At 42.9% G+C, this 14,571-nt stretch overlaps 1 protein-coding gene and 1 long non-coding RNA gene across 3 annotated transcripts; both read left to right on the forward strand.

Moving 5' to 3' along the window:
• The first annotated feature begins 2,210 nt into the window (after positions 1 to 2,210).
• Positions 2,211 to 3,464, forward strand: LOC134463686 (uncharacterized). Its single transcript, XR_010037794.1, has 2 exons — positions 2,211 to 2,249; positions 2,660 to 3,464. It is a non-coding gene; the product is annotated as an uncharacterized LOC134463686 (long non-coding RNA).
• Positions 3,465 to 4,178: 714 nt separating this feature from the next.
• Positions 4,179 to 14,571, forward strand: LOC134442130 (intraflagellar transport protein 56-like). Of its 2 annotated transcripts, XM_063192425.1 has the most exons (19): positions 4,179 to 4,326; positions 4,509 to 4,640; positions 5,968 to 6,060; positions 6,152 to 6,266; positions 6,502 to 6,551; positions 6,986 to 7,131; positions 7,578 to 7,749; positions 8,477 to 8,560; positions 8,738 to 8,840; positions 8,931 to 8,986; positions 9,603 to 9,641; positions 9,799 to 9,852; positions 11,188 to 11,251; positions 12,406 to 12,494; positions 12,609 to 12,692; positions 12,804 to 12,873; positions 12,986 to 13,092; positions 13,236 to 13,369; positions 14,119 to 14,571. In XM_063192425.1, the coding sequence occupies exons 1-19, from the start codon at positions 4,324 to 4,326 to the stop codon at positions 14,228 to 14,230; spliced, it is 1,707 nt and encodes a 568-aa protein (XP_063048495.1). In that variant the 5' UTR covers positions 4,179 to 4,323; the 3' UTR covers positions 14,231 to 14,571. The 2 variants fall into 2 exon arrangements, with proteins under 2 accessions (XP_063048495.1, XP_063048498.1); XM_063192428.1 differs by lacking the exon at positions 9,603 to 9,641.

The raw sequence follows: 14,571 nt of genomic DNA on the forward strand, positions 1-14,571 counted from the left end.
ACAAGGTACATTTTAGAAAGAAAAAAGCTCAATTTACACAATTCTCCTATCTTAATAGATCTGACATATTGTCATCGGTCTTGTAGGCTATATTCAGACGTGTTTGACTGGGGAATTGCGTAAGAACATATTTGCAAAAACATAATCTCCCTGTTCCTCATTAAATTGTAATTTAACTGTCTTGAATGCAGTTAATCAACCAATCAATCAATGAAGCAAGTATGTACAATGTTATGGCAGAGGCACAAAATACCGTATTTACCCATTTATTTTATTATCATAAATGTAAAAAAAAAAAAAAAAAAAAAACAGAGATGAAAAATAACTATTACATGTGACCTACATTTTCAGCACAGTGATTGGGGTGAGCTGACATGCTAAGTCCTGCCCCTAGGACTATTTGCCCAAAACCTGGCAAAAGGCGACAACTGTTACATGACTGAAGTGATGATCTGGAGCAGTGGTCATTGCAGCTTGGCCTCATTTGCCTGCCTGTGTCATAACGTTACTGGAAATTCCTCCAACATTTTGCCTTAAAAGGTTGTATATCTAGTTGATTTGCAAACATCCTTCTCAGCTGAACCGAATCACTGTGAACATATGGCAGTCAACGTCAGGAAGGCAATGGTGGTGGACTACCAGGGAAAAAAGGGGGAAACTCACTTTACAGTTTGTGTGAGGGCGTGTTCTAAAATGAACACATTTTTAAAATTAACTGATTAACAACACATTTTAAACACATCTTGGGATCCAAAGAAAAGGAAACTGGTGCTCTATCCAAATGGCCTCTTAGGTCTGCAGGCCTATGCATGGATGCTGCTGTGACCTGAGTAGTGGTGCCATTTTATTAGCTTCCTTTGAGGTGCTATTACACATGACTAGCCATCAACTTGACTTAATAGTACTGTCCTCCCCTTCACTTCAGCCAAAGCAAGGGGCAATTACCTCTGAGACCCTGTCTCTGCCTATAAAACCAGTTTGATCACCTGTTATTGCTGTTCTGGGTGTGCCTCCAGTGGGTGCAGTGTGTGCCAAACTCTGTTACCTATACACATTTCAAGCTTAAAGGTGCACTGTGTAGGATTGTGGCCAGAGTAGGTATTGCAGCTATGCTACTCATTTAAACGGTGCTGTAGTGCCAAATTTGATCTTTTCATTAATATTTACGTAACAATGAAATAGTATTTACCAGTATGACCAAAGTACAGTACATTTTGCAGCTAAAATGTTTTGCTGGAAATTCAAATAGGCTGACAATGGAGAAGACCCCCTACTACTACTAATAGGCCTACTAATATGGGCAATTTTCCCAGTCACAATGAGGATAGGCTACTTAGAATTTGATGTTGGTGGTATAGGCCTTCATGAAAGGTAATATTAAGCAGCATGAACTCTGGAAATTAACTGCTGAAAATATCGTCAAGAGCACCTTGAAGAGCCATATGAGAAAATTCTACCCGAGATAAGCAAGCACAGCGGTGCTTTATTTCTGCAGTCTGAAAAATAATAAGATGTCTGGCACACTGTGGGCGGGACTTTATTTCATCACATCCGGAACTGATTGACGCTCCTTTTGACTCTTCGGTGGACAGAAAGAGGTTTCACCACAGCCGCTCGCGTTCAAATATTTCGCATTCATGTATTAAAAGAGATCAGTCTTATTGTGATGATAGTTAGTTAGTTTGGTATTTCATGATGCACAGCCTGCATAGAAACGTGGACATTTTAAAAGACAAATTGGTTGCTCATCCGCAGCAGCACTCGCCATGCTTGGGACCGGCGAGATACTGCTTCAGCTTCACACGTGCTCTGTTCATTCAGAGGATAACTTTGTGTAGCTGGAGGACAACACCCGTAAAGTGAGACTACTGTCAAAACATGATGAAATATCGACCATCCGACGAGACATCAAGCGGCTGAAATGTTACGCGCGTAACAATGTAACATCTTAACTGGCTAGTGGTCCGATTACAACTTGGTAAGTTGCCCGCTTGAACAACTCACTCCCGGGCCTAGTTCTACATGTGATGTCTGCTGTCTGCAAAACGACTCCTGAGAAACACCAGGGGGATAGCTGATACAGTTGTCTCATTGCACTCAATTACTTTCTCACTTTTTACAGCTCCTCGTGATGGGACGTCAGTGCTCTACCACGCGATCCATGGAGTGACCACTACCCCCCCCCCCCCCCCCCCCCCCCCCCCCCCCCCCCCCCCCCCCCCCCCCCCTTCCGTGCAAGTTAAATAAAGGTAACCTGATGCCTGACATACTGTAATGGTGTGCAACAGCATATAACTACTTCTATACTTATTTGTTAATTCGCGTGTTGTTCGTGCACACCGTTAGAGCCCGGTGTAGGCTTCCTCGTGCCGCACTGGGTGTAGGATGTGTGCTACAGTAGCCTACTGCAGGGCTTCTGCTCCACATCTCCATCTGTGATGATGGAGGATCATGTGGCAGATCTTTGCTACAGATGACGTACCGGTAAATGCCATGAGATCCCTCCTGTGCTGTAGTGATTATTTTGATGTATTCCTTTTCTTAACCACCACATGGTTACTATGTCTGCACTGCACATCTCCCATCGTTCTGTTTTTAGTATAGAGAAAGTATGCTTACTGTTTCTCCAATGACTTAACCAATGACCTCTGTTGAACAGGTTGAAAGGAAGAGGAGCACATTGGAGCAGATGGAAGAGCCCATTCCTAGAGCAGTGTGGCGCTGCGTCATTTTTGGACTTGGAGACTGGAGACAGCTGGCATAGCTCCTCAACGGTGTTGATGCTGTTATCTGTAGATCACGAACAACTATCTGTAGAGCACTGTCTCAGCCTTTACTTTACTTTTCATGGAGGGTGCGAGGCACTTCTAAACACCTTTTGCTGCCCTGCCCTCCATGGGTGAGAACTGCTCTTGGCCAGGGGCTGGCCTGTAATTGGAGTCTAAAGTTGAAGGATGAAGGAAGACGTAAACTAATTGGTGTTGCTTTAACTAGGCCTGTTTTTTTTCTGCCATGTGAATGTTTATGTACGCAGATGCGTGTGTAATCTAAATTAACCCTATCCAATAAGGCCAAATGCTGGTGAAATGTTAGTTTTGCTGGTGAAAGATACACTTAACTACTAGCCACTTTTACCTATTAGTGAGTGTTTTTTCTAGTGAGATTAACACACCTGAAGTGTGTGTGTGTGTGTGTGTGTGTGTGTGTGTGTGTGTGTGTGTGTGTGTGTGTGTGTGTGTGTGTGTGTGTGTGTTTGTGTGTGCCTACCCTACCAGGACCTTACCTTGTGGATGTGAGTGCGTGTGTCAGAACTGATGTACGGCTGATTGCTGTACTCAAGTGGGTGCCATAGGTTTACTGCAATGTGCAATAATGTGTATTAAGTCTGTGTTTTTTATTTGTGTATGTATGTAAGCTGTCAGACACCTTAATTCCATCAGGATTAATAAAAGTACTACACTCTACTCCAGTGGTCTTCAATTATTTTTCCCCAAAGGACAAAACATGTGCAAATGAGCCTGAGGGCAAAACAAATTGCCTTGACCTTATGGCCACAGATGGTGTACATATACATTTTCATTTGTTCCAACCTCATGGCGCGCCAAGTGTTTGCCATGCTTAGGCTGAATCTGGACAGTGGGCCGCCATTTGGAGATCACTGCTCTACTCCACTAGGCATTTTGTCTGGTGTTGAAAAAAGTTATTTTGCAGCCCTGTGGGTCATATATTTGATATGTACTATGTGTAGGATATGTCTAGACATCTGAAATTCCTTTGGGATCAATAAAGTTTAATATTTTGAAAATATCTGGTTATAGAAAAGGCAGCTGTTCGCTTGGCTTAGGCCTTCCAGTTGATAAACCAATATTTGATGCATAATCAGAATATCAATAGAAGGGTATTTTGCCTACAAGAGGCATTTTCAGGAGGAGCCTGGTGGCTGTGACTGGATGTAAACTTAAAACGTAAGCTCATTGCTCTGAAACAAGCCAAAAACATGATTTTAGAAGCAATAGGACAACATGCATGTATGTGAATACAGAGCCAGTGAGAGTTAATATAAAGTTATTTTACTCGCTGCCTAGAGCATACTTGGATGGTAGGAACTATTGTTTGGTAGCTGTAGTTTCCAGTGCGACCTACCAAGTGGTCGGACCTGAGGCGGTTGCTAAGAAACTTCCAAGCTGTCAACAACGCATACAAGAGTAATCGTGGGCATCACTATCAACACACATTTTGAAATAATCAGTCGTAAAACCAGATCTTGTAGGATATCACCAAACCATACCTTCTGTTGATGACAAAGTTACGGAATACGGGGTCATGGTAATTATTTTAATCTACGTGTTTCGACTGTCATACAGAGTTTCTGAAGTACGACATGGCATTTCATTTTTATAGTTTGACAGAAACAACTAGACTAGACTACACGGGGAGCTGACTTTATGTTGTATTTTTTTAAGTGTTTGTCCAAAAGTTTTGTTCTCTTCTCATGCCATTTGCAACAGATTCTTTCAAGGGTGAAGCCAGCTATTGGTGGGGAAACCCCTGTCACGAAGAAAATTAAAGGAAAAGGCTCGTCATTAGTAGAAGATTATCTCAATCAGAGAGATTATGTGGGAGCAATGACATTACTTGAGGTATGTTTTGTAATTTAATGTATTTGTAACCTGGAACTGTAACATTAACATTTGAAGACCTTGCTGGTTGTCTATTTCTGTGTTCGAACAACAATTTACATCCAAATCCAGCATGTTCCTTAGAGCCCACAGTAAATTAAAGGTGCACTGTGCAGAAAATGGTCAAAAACAACTGCTGTTCATTGAAACTGGGCTGCCTATTGCCAAATTTGATCTTTTCATGAAGTTTAGTATGTAATAAACTAATATTTTCTAGTATGGCGGCGGCCCAAGTACAATCATTTTTGCAGCTAAAAAATTATATTTCTTGACCATGGAGAAGACCCCCCTTTTCATCTATGAAAAGTGCAATTTTCTCAGTCATAATGAATACTTAGAATTTGATGGTGTTGGTAAGTATTCATGAAAAATGTAACATGAGTGAATAGGGTAGCATCAATTCTGGAGATAAACAACTAATCTTAGACAGTGCACCTTTAAAAACCCTCAAAAGTCATAAAACTGAGATTATTATTATCCAATATATGACATTGACCATCCATTTTTGACTCTTTGTGTTTATAAAGGGGGATCAGTTACAAATTAATTCCAAGAAAAGGCAAAAATCACAAATCGTGATTTGGGCTACCCTCAAACAAAGTCTAAAAAAAACCAAAGATGGATGATAAAAATTTGAAGACAAAAAAAATCTTTACAATCTGTACAAGCAAGTTATGCAGCAAAAAAACCAAAACAAAATTAACATCAAATTCCAGCTGAAGCCTGTTTTGTGACGTAGGGCACTACTATTAAATATTAATTAACTATACAGCATTTATTTTCTGCTCACCTGTCTCTAGTCAGAAATTTTCTTTCTCACTTGCACCTACCACCTCCCCATTCGCCTCCCTTCTGCCGCTGTTTGATCGATTCTTCAGGTGTTTTGCCTTATCCTCTCCAGTTCACCCTGCTCCAATGCTCTTTGACCATCATCAGCCGGGGGGTGTTCGCGCAGACCTCGTACATATCTATAGGCGCAGATACTGCCCAAGCTCTCAGTGGCGCCCTGTACTCCTGAGCTGGAGAATGTTTACTGCATAGACATTTCTCGGCCATGGCAGTACTTCAGCACCACGGCCAGCGATCTTGCCCAATACGCCGCATAATCTAATCTCAGCTTCTCGAGTGCAGTGGTCTGCGCGGACCCCATGAAGCACTTTGATGATTGATCCACCACATTGAAAGCCGCTCTCCTGCGAGAGCCGGACGATTACGAGAACGAAGATGTATATGCGTACATGTTTAATCCAAATTTCAGATAGCGAACTAATGAATCTGTTTAAATCAGTTTCAGCGCAGCATTGGAGAACGAGGCGAAGATGCAGACTTGTGGCTGGCATATTGTGCTTTTCACCTGGGGGACCACAAGCGAGCAATGCAGGTTTGCCTTTGCAGTCTAACATATTTAGTTGTCTTGTTTTGTTTTCCACCCAAATTATCATAATAACTTCCATATGCATGCCCACTTTCAGGAGTACAAAGCTCTGACAGAGAGGCCAGACTGCCGTCCTGATGTATGGGTGTATTTGGCTTGCACTCTCTTCCTCTTGGGATTTTATAAGGAGGCAGAGGAGGCGGGCAGTAAAGGTCAGTATTCCACATGGAGGCAGAGCCGCCAGCAGCTTTAACCGGGCCCGGGACAAAGGGCCCTCCTCTCAATGTATGTAATTGGGACACAATTCGGGGCCTCTCTTCTCCCTGAGTCTGGGACAGCTCCTTTGTCTCCCCCTGTGAAGTGTCCCAATGTTGCTGAGCTAAAATGAACAGAATTAACTTACTGGCATGTGTTAACCTTATTTCTCCCTTCTCTTTTCCAACGTAGCTCCCAAAAGTCCACTTCAGAATCGCCTTCTGTTCCACCTGGCACACAAGGTTTGCCTCACATTTGTGTTTGTGTTTGGTCTGATTTTCATTCTGCCTCTGTGGCTAATGCTTTCACATAGTGAAAGGCGTTGCGTCATGTGTTTCCACTCGTCAGACTCTCTCCTTTATAAAAGGATTGTGTTTTTTTTCCACTTGCCTTTTAAAATGTAAAGTAGTTTGCATGGCAGGAAGGGCTATTTATACTTCCTAACCACATCTCTTGTGCAGAGGTGTCAATTCAAAAAGTGAAATCCCTGCCACAAATTCGATACAACCAGCTCTGAATCAGCTGATTGTACAGTAGTGGGTACTCAAAACAGGCCTGTTAAACTCACCTGTGGTGGGAGGAAACTGTGGAGGTTTTTTTGTCCTTCTGAAACTTCTGAAGCAGGTTTCCGACAGCAGTCTGCTCTTGTGAATCTTTTTGTCTTTTGTCATTGCAGTTCAACGATGAGAAGAAGTTAATGGTGTTCCACCAGAAGCTGGAGGACATGACAGAGGACCAGCTGAGCTTGGCCTCCATCCACTACATGCGCTCGCACTACCAGGAGGCCATCGACATCTACAAGCGCATCCTGCTGCAGAACAGGTGACACATCTATGTATGATGATGTGTTATATCATATGGAAATGTTTTCAACAAATGACATTTGAGCATTGTCAAATTGTAGAAGTTATGCTGGGCTATGTATTTGTTTCATAACAAATGGCAGAAATGTTTTTTGGTTTCTGACACATATTCATCCATTTATATACCCTCAGGGAAAGATTTGGAAACCTCTCTGGTATATAAAAATAGGAAATTATGTGAAGGGACTTTTAGTGGCCTTTTCTTGCACAGTTATTACTCCAAATGCAAACCTTCCGGGGTAGACCAAGTTAGGCAACAGGCTTGCCAGAGAATGGGTTGTAAACACCTCTGACAAACAGTGTGTTACTGGTCCTATCAACTCCTCAGAGAAGCAATTAGTGTGACTTGGCCTGGGCTCTGCAGCAGGCTCCCTAAATGACTTGTCACCGGTGTTTTGCTCTCAGGGACTTCCTGGCCCTGAATGCCTATGTGGCTCTGTGCTACTACAAGCTGGATTACTACGACGTCTCCCAGGAAGTCTTGGCCGTCTATCTGCAGAGGGTTCCCGACTCCACCATCGCCCTTAACCTCAAGGCCTGCAACTACTTCAGACACTTCAATCAGAAGGCAGCGGAGGTACGATCGAATATGGGGTGTTTTGACGTCTGTGTTGTTACCATGTTCATGAGGGAATCTGTTCTTTCATAGTGGTGGTGGTTGTGTGACATGAATGAGTTGGAAAATAACTTTTTTGTTTGTTCACTCTTGTTTAAATGGATTTTTTTAAATGTCGTTTTGAAATTCTGTTTGCATTGAGGGATGTATGATAATGTTATAATGTTTGAATTTCACATTGACATCTTGAAGACCAAACATGCTTCTGCTGTTATTTTTAGGGATGCACAATGTATCGGCCTTTAACATTGGTATCGGACGATATTTTATATTTCCACACATCGGACATCGGTCCAATGGGTAAAACTGGGCCGATGTTAACGCCAATGTTTTTTTTATATGTTACGGTTCTAAAAGATTGGACTTGACGGTGACTTTTATTGTTTGTCTTCTTGTTTGTCTCTGTTTTTTATCTAGTTTTATCACAGGGAGTTAAAAAAATGCCACAAAAATAAAATAATTAAAAAGAGGACATTCAAAAATTCAGTTTGCATCATTGTCAGTCTGTATTAAATGTTATCTCTTTTTAAGAAAAATAAAAAACATCGGCATCGGCTAATATCGGTTATCGGCCAAAAAACGCAAGATCAGTATCGGATATCGGTATCGGGCAACATTTTTCACATCGTGCATCCCTAGTTATTTTACTATGACTAAAATGACCCTTTGTTGCTGACTTGTTTCCCAGGCAGAACTGAAGAACTTGATTGAGATATCCTCATCCTCCTCCTCCTCATTTGAGTTTGCCAAAGATTTGATCAGACACAATCTGGTGAGACAATTGATTTCATTTTATTTTATTGTCAATTTTATTTTGCACAAGGGTTTCTCCTGCAACGATCTTAAACTGTTTAAATAATAATAACTGTTTATATCATTATTATTTACTAATATAAATAATTATTATATATAATTATCATTATTTTTATTTTAACTGTGTTGTCTTTAGGTTGTGTTCCGGAATGGGGAGGGGGCTATGCAGGTCCTTCCTCCACTTGTCGACGTGATTGTTGAAGCCAGACTCAATCTGATCATCTATTATCTCAGACAAGGTGCGTTTCACTGACTGGACTGCCTAGTTTAATTGCCTATACTGTCTCTTTTTTGAGTGATAACTTTCCGCCCTTTGGCTATGATTTCAGATGATGTTCAAGAGGCTTTCAATCTCACCAAAGAAATGGAACCCAGTCATCCACAGGTTTGTCAAACAAGCATCTCTTACAGTAGTATTTCTCAACGGGGGATTGGGGAGTCCTAGGGGGGCGTTGAGAAGGATACAACTGAGTGGGGCGGGGCTTAGCTAACATTGGGGGGCATAAGTCTATTTTATTTTTCAATACTAAGGGGGGCATTGACAGGCTTATGATGAGGTCAAGGGGGCTTTAGGAGGCTTATGATGAGGTCAAGGGGGCATTTGTTCTAAAAAGTTTGAGAACCACTGTCCTACACCAAAGCACCACGGCCATTTCCCTAACTGATGACATGTCTAATTGCTGACAAATTAGGATATAAAAGGAATCCACACCACAGTATAATCGCCTTCATTTTTGTCATGAGGATGTTAGTGTATCAGTGCAGTAAGAAATGCATGAAGATAAAGGCCTGTTTTGTGTACACCTGAAACAAGATTGCGTTGCAGATGCTGCATGCCTTACAAAATGGAGGCTCAACCTTATAAGAGCAAATGTGATGTGATAGTTTAGGAGTCTTTGTTTTGCAGTGAACTAAAATATCAGTGCAGTGTCAGCTTGTGGTAACCCCCTCACTCCATTGCTGTTCCTCTCTCTCTGTCTCCCACCCATTCCTCCTCTCAGGCTGAAGGCAGTGTTAGGCTTAATGTACACCAGCGTACAGTAAGTGTGTGACACATGTGTCAGTGTGTTCGATTCTTACTCTGTTCTATGCCAATCAATGCCAAGGGACAGTTCAGTTGTAGGCATACTTACCCTAGGGCTTCACCACATTAACGTGCATCACCATATGAACTAATGATCTTCTAATCTCTTGCAGGAGTACATAATAAAGGGTGTTGTGCATGCAGCCCTCGGTCAGGAGGTGGGCTCGGTGAGTGTGGCTTTGGCTTATATACTGTATACTGTATGGCAGGCTCAGGGCTGCACTGGAACCAAAACAACACCTCTGCCTTTTTGCCTTGAACTGGTCCCTCACACATACAGTACAAGCCGTTTCCGCACTACTACTGTATATATCGTCCTTGGCTCAGTCCAATGTCTATATTGAAGATGTAACAATGGGCTGCACCCATCGAGCTATATTTAACTTGGTGGCTGCACCAGAGAGACTGGATAAGATATATTCTCTTCTTAGAATCTCAGGCTGCACCCTCTTAACCAAAGATGCTAGAGATAAGACGGCTTACTGATGTCATAAGAGTGTAGTACGGCATGGCTGCGAATGGAGTCAATATACGCTGACCCACAGCTGTAGTTAATTTGGCCACAAACTGTACATTGACAACTGGACATCCTATTTCGCCACCGGAACTTGCAGTAGCAGTTGCTTGCACCCACAATGCAACTCAAATTGCGGAGTTTCCGGTGTTACAGTTTTTATCCATCATGGCGTTGCACCCACTTAACATGCTCACCGTGTTCTCAGGCTACGCTCCCGCACTACACCATGGCCAATGCATTTTCCAGCAAGAGAGCGTTCTTATCCATTCTATATTCTTTGCTCTAAACCACTTCAAATTCCACCAAGGGCCGTAAAAGTCCTCCGAGGACCATATGAGCACAAACCAGGATTTCCCCCTGCACTTTAGGCCTATATTGAAGGCAGCCACCTTCACCTTCACTAGATCTCCTGAATATAATTGAATTGTATTGCAAATGTACTTTCTAAGAGTCCTTTACAAAATATGTCATATTTCATGTGAAGCTGCATAACATTAAAATTATATCGGGGGCCAGATAAAACGGCCCTCGAGACATAGGTTCTCCACCCCTGGCCCTCGAGACATAGGTTCTCCACCCCTGGCCCTCGAGACATAGGTTCTCCACCCCTGGCCCTCGAGACATAGGTTCTCCACCCCTGGCCCTCGAGACATAGGTTCTCCACCCCTGTGGCCCTCAAGACATAGGTTCTCCACCCCTGGCCCTCGAGACATAGGTTCTCCACCCCTGTGGCCCTCGAGACATAGGTTCTCCACCCCTGGCCCTCGAGACATAGGTTCTCCACCCCTGGCCCTCGAGACATAGGTTCTCCACCCCTGCTCTAAACTGTGGGCCAGCATCGGCCCCTGGGGACTGTCGGCCCATTGGGAAAATGCCCTGTATGTCATGTTACCAACCCAGCCCTGGTCATCATACTGAAATGCTCTGATGATGAAACGTAGTCTGTAAGTATTCACCCAATCCTCTGTGGGCTTGAATTCTCTAGAGAGACCACTTGAAGGTGGCACAGCAGCTTTTCCAGCTGGTGGGAGGCTCTGCAAGCGAGTGTGGTGAGTATTGAACTCTGGCTACTGGCTATGGTAGAGACTCTCTACGGCAGGGGTGTCAAACTCAAATTGACTGAGGGCCGAAAGCAAAATCTGGAACAAAGTCGCGGGCCGAACTCAACAATTATTTTTTAAAAATGGACTAAAATTGTGCATGCATGCACTTCATACTCATAGTAAATTTCACAGCAAATTTCATTTTCAAGCCATGTTACACTATACAGTCCCTCCAGGATTTTGCACTGGGATTTTGTGATTTTTGCGGTCAAAATGCCTGATTTTGTGGCGGCATTTTCTCATTTTTTTGCAAAGATTTTGCGGCATTTTCTCATTTTTTGCAAAGATTTTGCATCCCTTTCTGGGTTTTTTTGGTAACTGAAAACCACAATCAGTCTAAGCAGGCTTAAGACAAAAGAGAGAGAGATTCAGAAACACACTTCCTATATAATAGAATAATAAAATATTGTCAAAAGCTGTCAGAGCGTCTTATTAGCCAATGCGTCCAATGTGTAAAAAAAAATCATGTCCGCGACACTCATAAATCTCTGTCGATATTTTAGAACGACTTCGGGGGAAAACGGGACAGCGCGTTATGAAAAAATACTTGTGGGTATAGCCTACCACTAGGCCTAATGAAGAGCGTCGCGGGGTACAGTAGCCAGGCTGTATGCAAGCGTTACAATGTCACCTGTTGGAAGACGCGTCTCTCTCTCTCTCTCTCTCTCGTGCTCGTATTGCAAGCTGTTGCATATTATTTGCTTGATGCAAAGTTGTGATGGCATACACGCTCTCGTTGACATGGTTGTGTGCATGGTTGCATGGATTCGCAAGACTTTATTGCAATAACACAGTGAAAGCGTGGAAGGGCCGTTCACTTCCTATCTCGGTGTCCTTGACTGAAACAAGTTGCAAAACTCCACACTTCCGAAACCTTTGAGATCGGCACTACAGTCTATACATTAATGGTGTATGTGGGCCAAATGTAATAAACATTTGAAATGGATCTTGCGGGCCGAATAAAATGGCTCTGCGGGCCAAATTTGGCCCCCGGGCCTGAGTTTGACATCCCTGCTCTATGGTATAGTTGCCTCTGCTTATGCATACTGTAACAGTTAGCAACAGCACATTGACAATAGCATTTTCCTGTTTCTCCGCAGACACAATTCCTGGCAGGCAGTGCATGGCTTCTTGCTTCTTCCTGCTTCGCCAGTTTGAGGATGTGCTGATCTACCTCAACTCCATCAAGGTTGGTGAAAAACTACGGAAGTGGATTAAACCACCCCGGTGCACATATTGTACTTCAGGATGGATTTGTTTACTTTAAAAATATTTCCTAAAATTATTTCCATCCATTGTGCAGAGCTATTTCTACAATGACGATACCTTCAACTTCAACTATGGCCAAGCAAAAGCTGCTGTGGGCAACTACAAAGAAGCAGAGGAGGTAAAGGAACTTCTGACCCTGCAAGATTTGCTCTTTTTTCCTCTAAGGTAATTGGAAGCATTCATTTGGAACATATTGTGGTACTTCATGACTCTTGTAAAACCTTTTCAGATTTTCCTGTTAATCCAGAGTGAGAAGATGAAGAATGACTTTGTGTACCTGAGCTGGCTGGCACGCTGCTGTGAGTTAACCTTTCAATTTTGCCTTGTGGCAATTCTACAATATGACGGTGCATTTAAATATACAATTAGCATACAGTACAGACAACATTTTCCCTCCCTTGACAACGGCAGACATTATGAACCAGAGACCACGGCTGGCCTGGGAGCTCTACCTCAAGCTGGAGACGTCCGCAGATTCTGTCAACCTGCTCAACCTCATTGCCAATGACTGCTACAAGGTTAGCGTTACTACCTGCCCACTTTATCACTGGAAGAACTTAAAGCAAAACTAAATAGCGTCAAAATAATGGTTTCAATCGCTGTAATTAAGTTTGGAGGAGTGAGCGGTGTTTCTTTTTCGATTTTTTCTTGTTCTCTAAAGATGGGGCAGTTCTACTATGCAGCAAAGGCATTTGACGTCCTTGAGCGGCTGGATCCGAGCCCGGAGTTCTGGGAGGGCAAGAGGGGCGCCTGCGTGGGGATCTTTCAGCTGGTCCTGTCCGGCCGGCAGCCAAGGTACAAACCTCTTCCCTTCAGGCCAACACTGGAACACACGGGAACTTTCTCAAAGGGAAGGACGAGTAACGCCCATGTTTCCCGGATTTCAACAAGGAGCATCCAATTAGTAATTGCACTTAGAACTAGAAATTATTGGGGGGGGGCGCTGTGGCGCAGCGCGCTAAGCCCCCCACATTTGGGCTTGCATGCCCACCCACGGGGACCCCGGTTCGAGTCCAGCCGGGGTCATTTCCCGATCCTCCCCAGTCTCTCCGTCCCATTCGCTTCCTGTCACCATCTTCGACTGTCCTGTCAAATAAAGGCATAAAAGATAGAAATAGAAATTATTGGATACTCTTGGGGTGAAATCGTCGAAAAGAGGGCATTACTAGCAAGGCTAATACACTTCACATACAAATACTGGGTGAGCAGCAGAAGCACCAGTGGCAATTTAAGACCCTAGAAAAAAACTTTGCTCTTGAACTGCCTGCAGAGCCGTGGCAGTCCTAAAATCACCAACAACCTCTGATCATGTACAATAGGCAAATGCACAATGTGTTGTTAAATGACAGTTATTGTAAGAGAGTAAGGTATGGGAGACATTTAACAGCGACACGCTTTCCAGCTTTTCAATAGGCCGATTTGAATTGACATTTGAAGGTAACTTGACGCTCACATTACTTACAAAACCCCACACTGTATTGTTTCAGAGTGCAGTCTAATATTCTTTCTGCCTTATCATTATGTGCTTTTATATATATTCGCAGGGAAACTCTGAGGGAGGTCCTGCCCTTGTTGAGGAACACAGGGAACCCCGAGGTGGATTACATTGTCAGGATCATAAAGAAGTGGGCCAAAGACAACCGGGTGTCTCTGTGATACGACCTTATTTATTTATTTATCTGAACTGTGGACATGTGCACAAACACACTGTTGTCTTCCAAAGTCACTGGCAGGCAAAATATTTACAGCTTGCCTTTTACAGTCTATGCACAACACACTGTTCAACACAGTGTGCATGCATGCTTTCTACTACTTTGTGCAAATTCAAGCTATTGTGATATATTTGTTGCTGTACATATATGCATCTTTAAGTTAAGTGGTCTTAATATTTTGTATAATAGTTATATAGGTTGTTATATTTTCCCAGTTGCAATATTGTTCATCAAAAAATCTTTTTAGCAAAAGAAAGAAAAAAGGAAACAATAAAAAACACGACT

This window comes from Engraulis encrasicolus, chromosome 2 (genome assembly GCF_034702125.1).
Source record: "Engraulis encrasicolus isolate BLACKSEA-1 chromosome 2, IST_EnEncr_1.0, whole genome shotgun sequence".
NCBI classification, from domain to species: domain Eukaryota; kingdom Metazoa; phylum Chordata; class Actinopteri; order Clupeiformes; family Engraulidae; genus Engraulis; species Engraulis encrasicolus.

What these genes read in the sequence shown, in the direction of transcription:
- LOC134442130 (XM_063192425.1), top strand. An exon ending in CGCATCCTGCTGCAGAACAG is followed by an intron (nt 7,132 to 7,577) that starts GTGACACATCTA and finishes TTTTGCTCTCAG; the next exon opens with GGACTTCCTGGCCCTGAATG. An exon ending in AGGCTCTGCAAGCGAGTGTG is followed by an intron (nt 11,252 to 12,405) that starts GTGAGTATTGAA and finishes GTTTCTCCGCAG; the next exon opens with ACACAATTCCTGGCAGGCAG.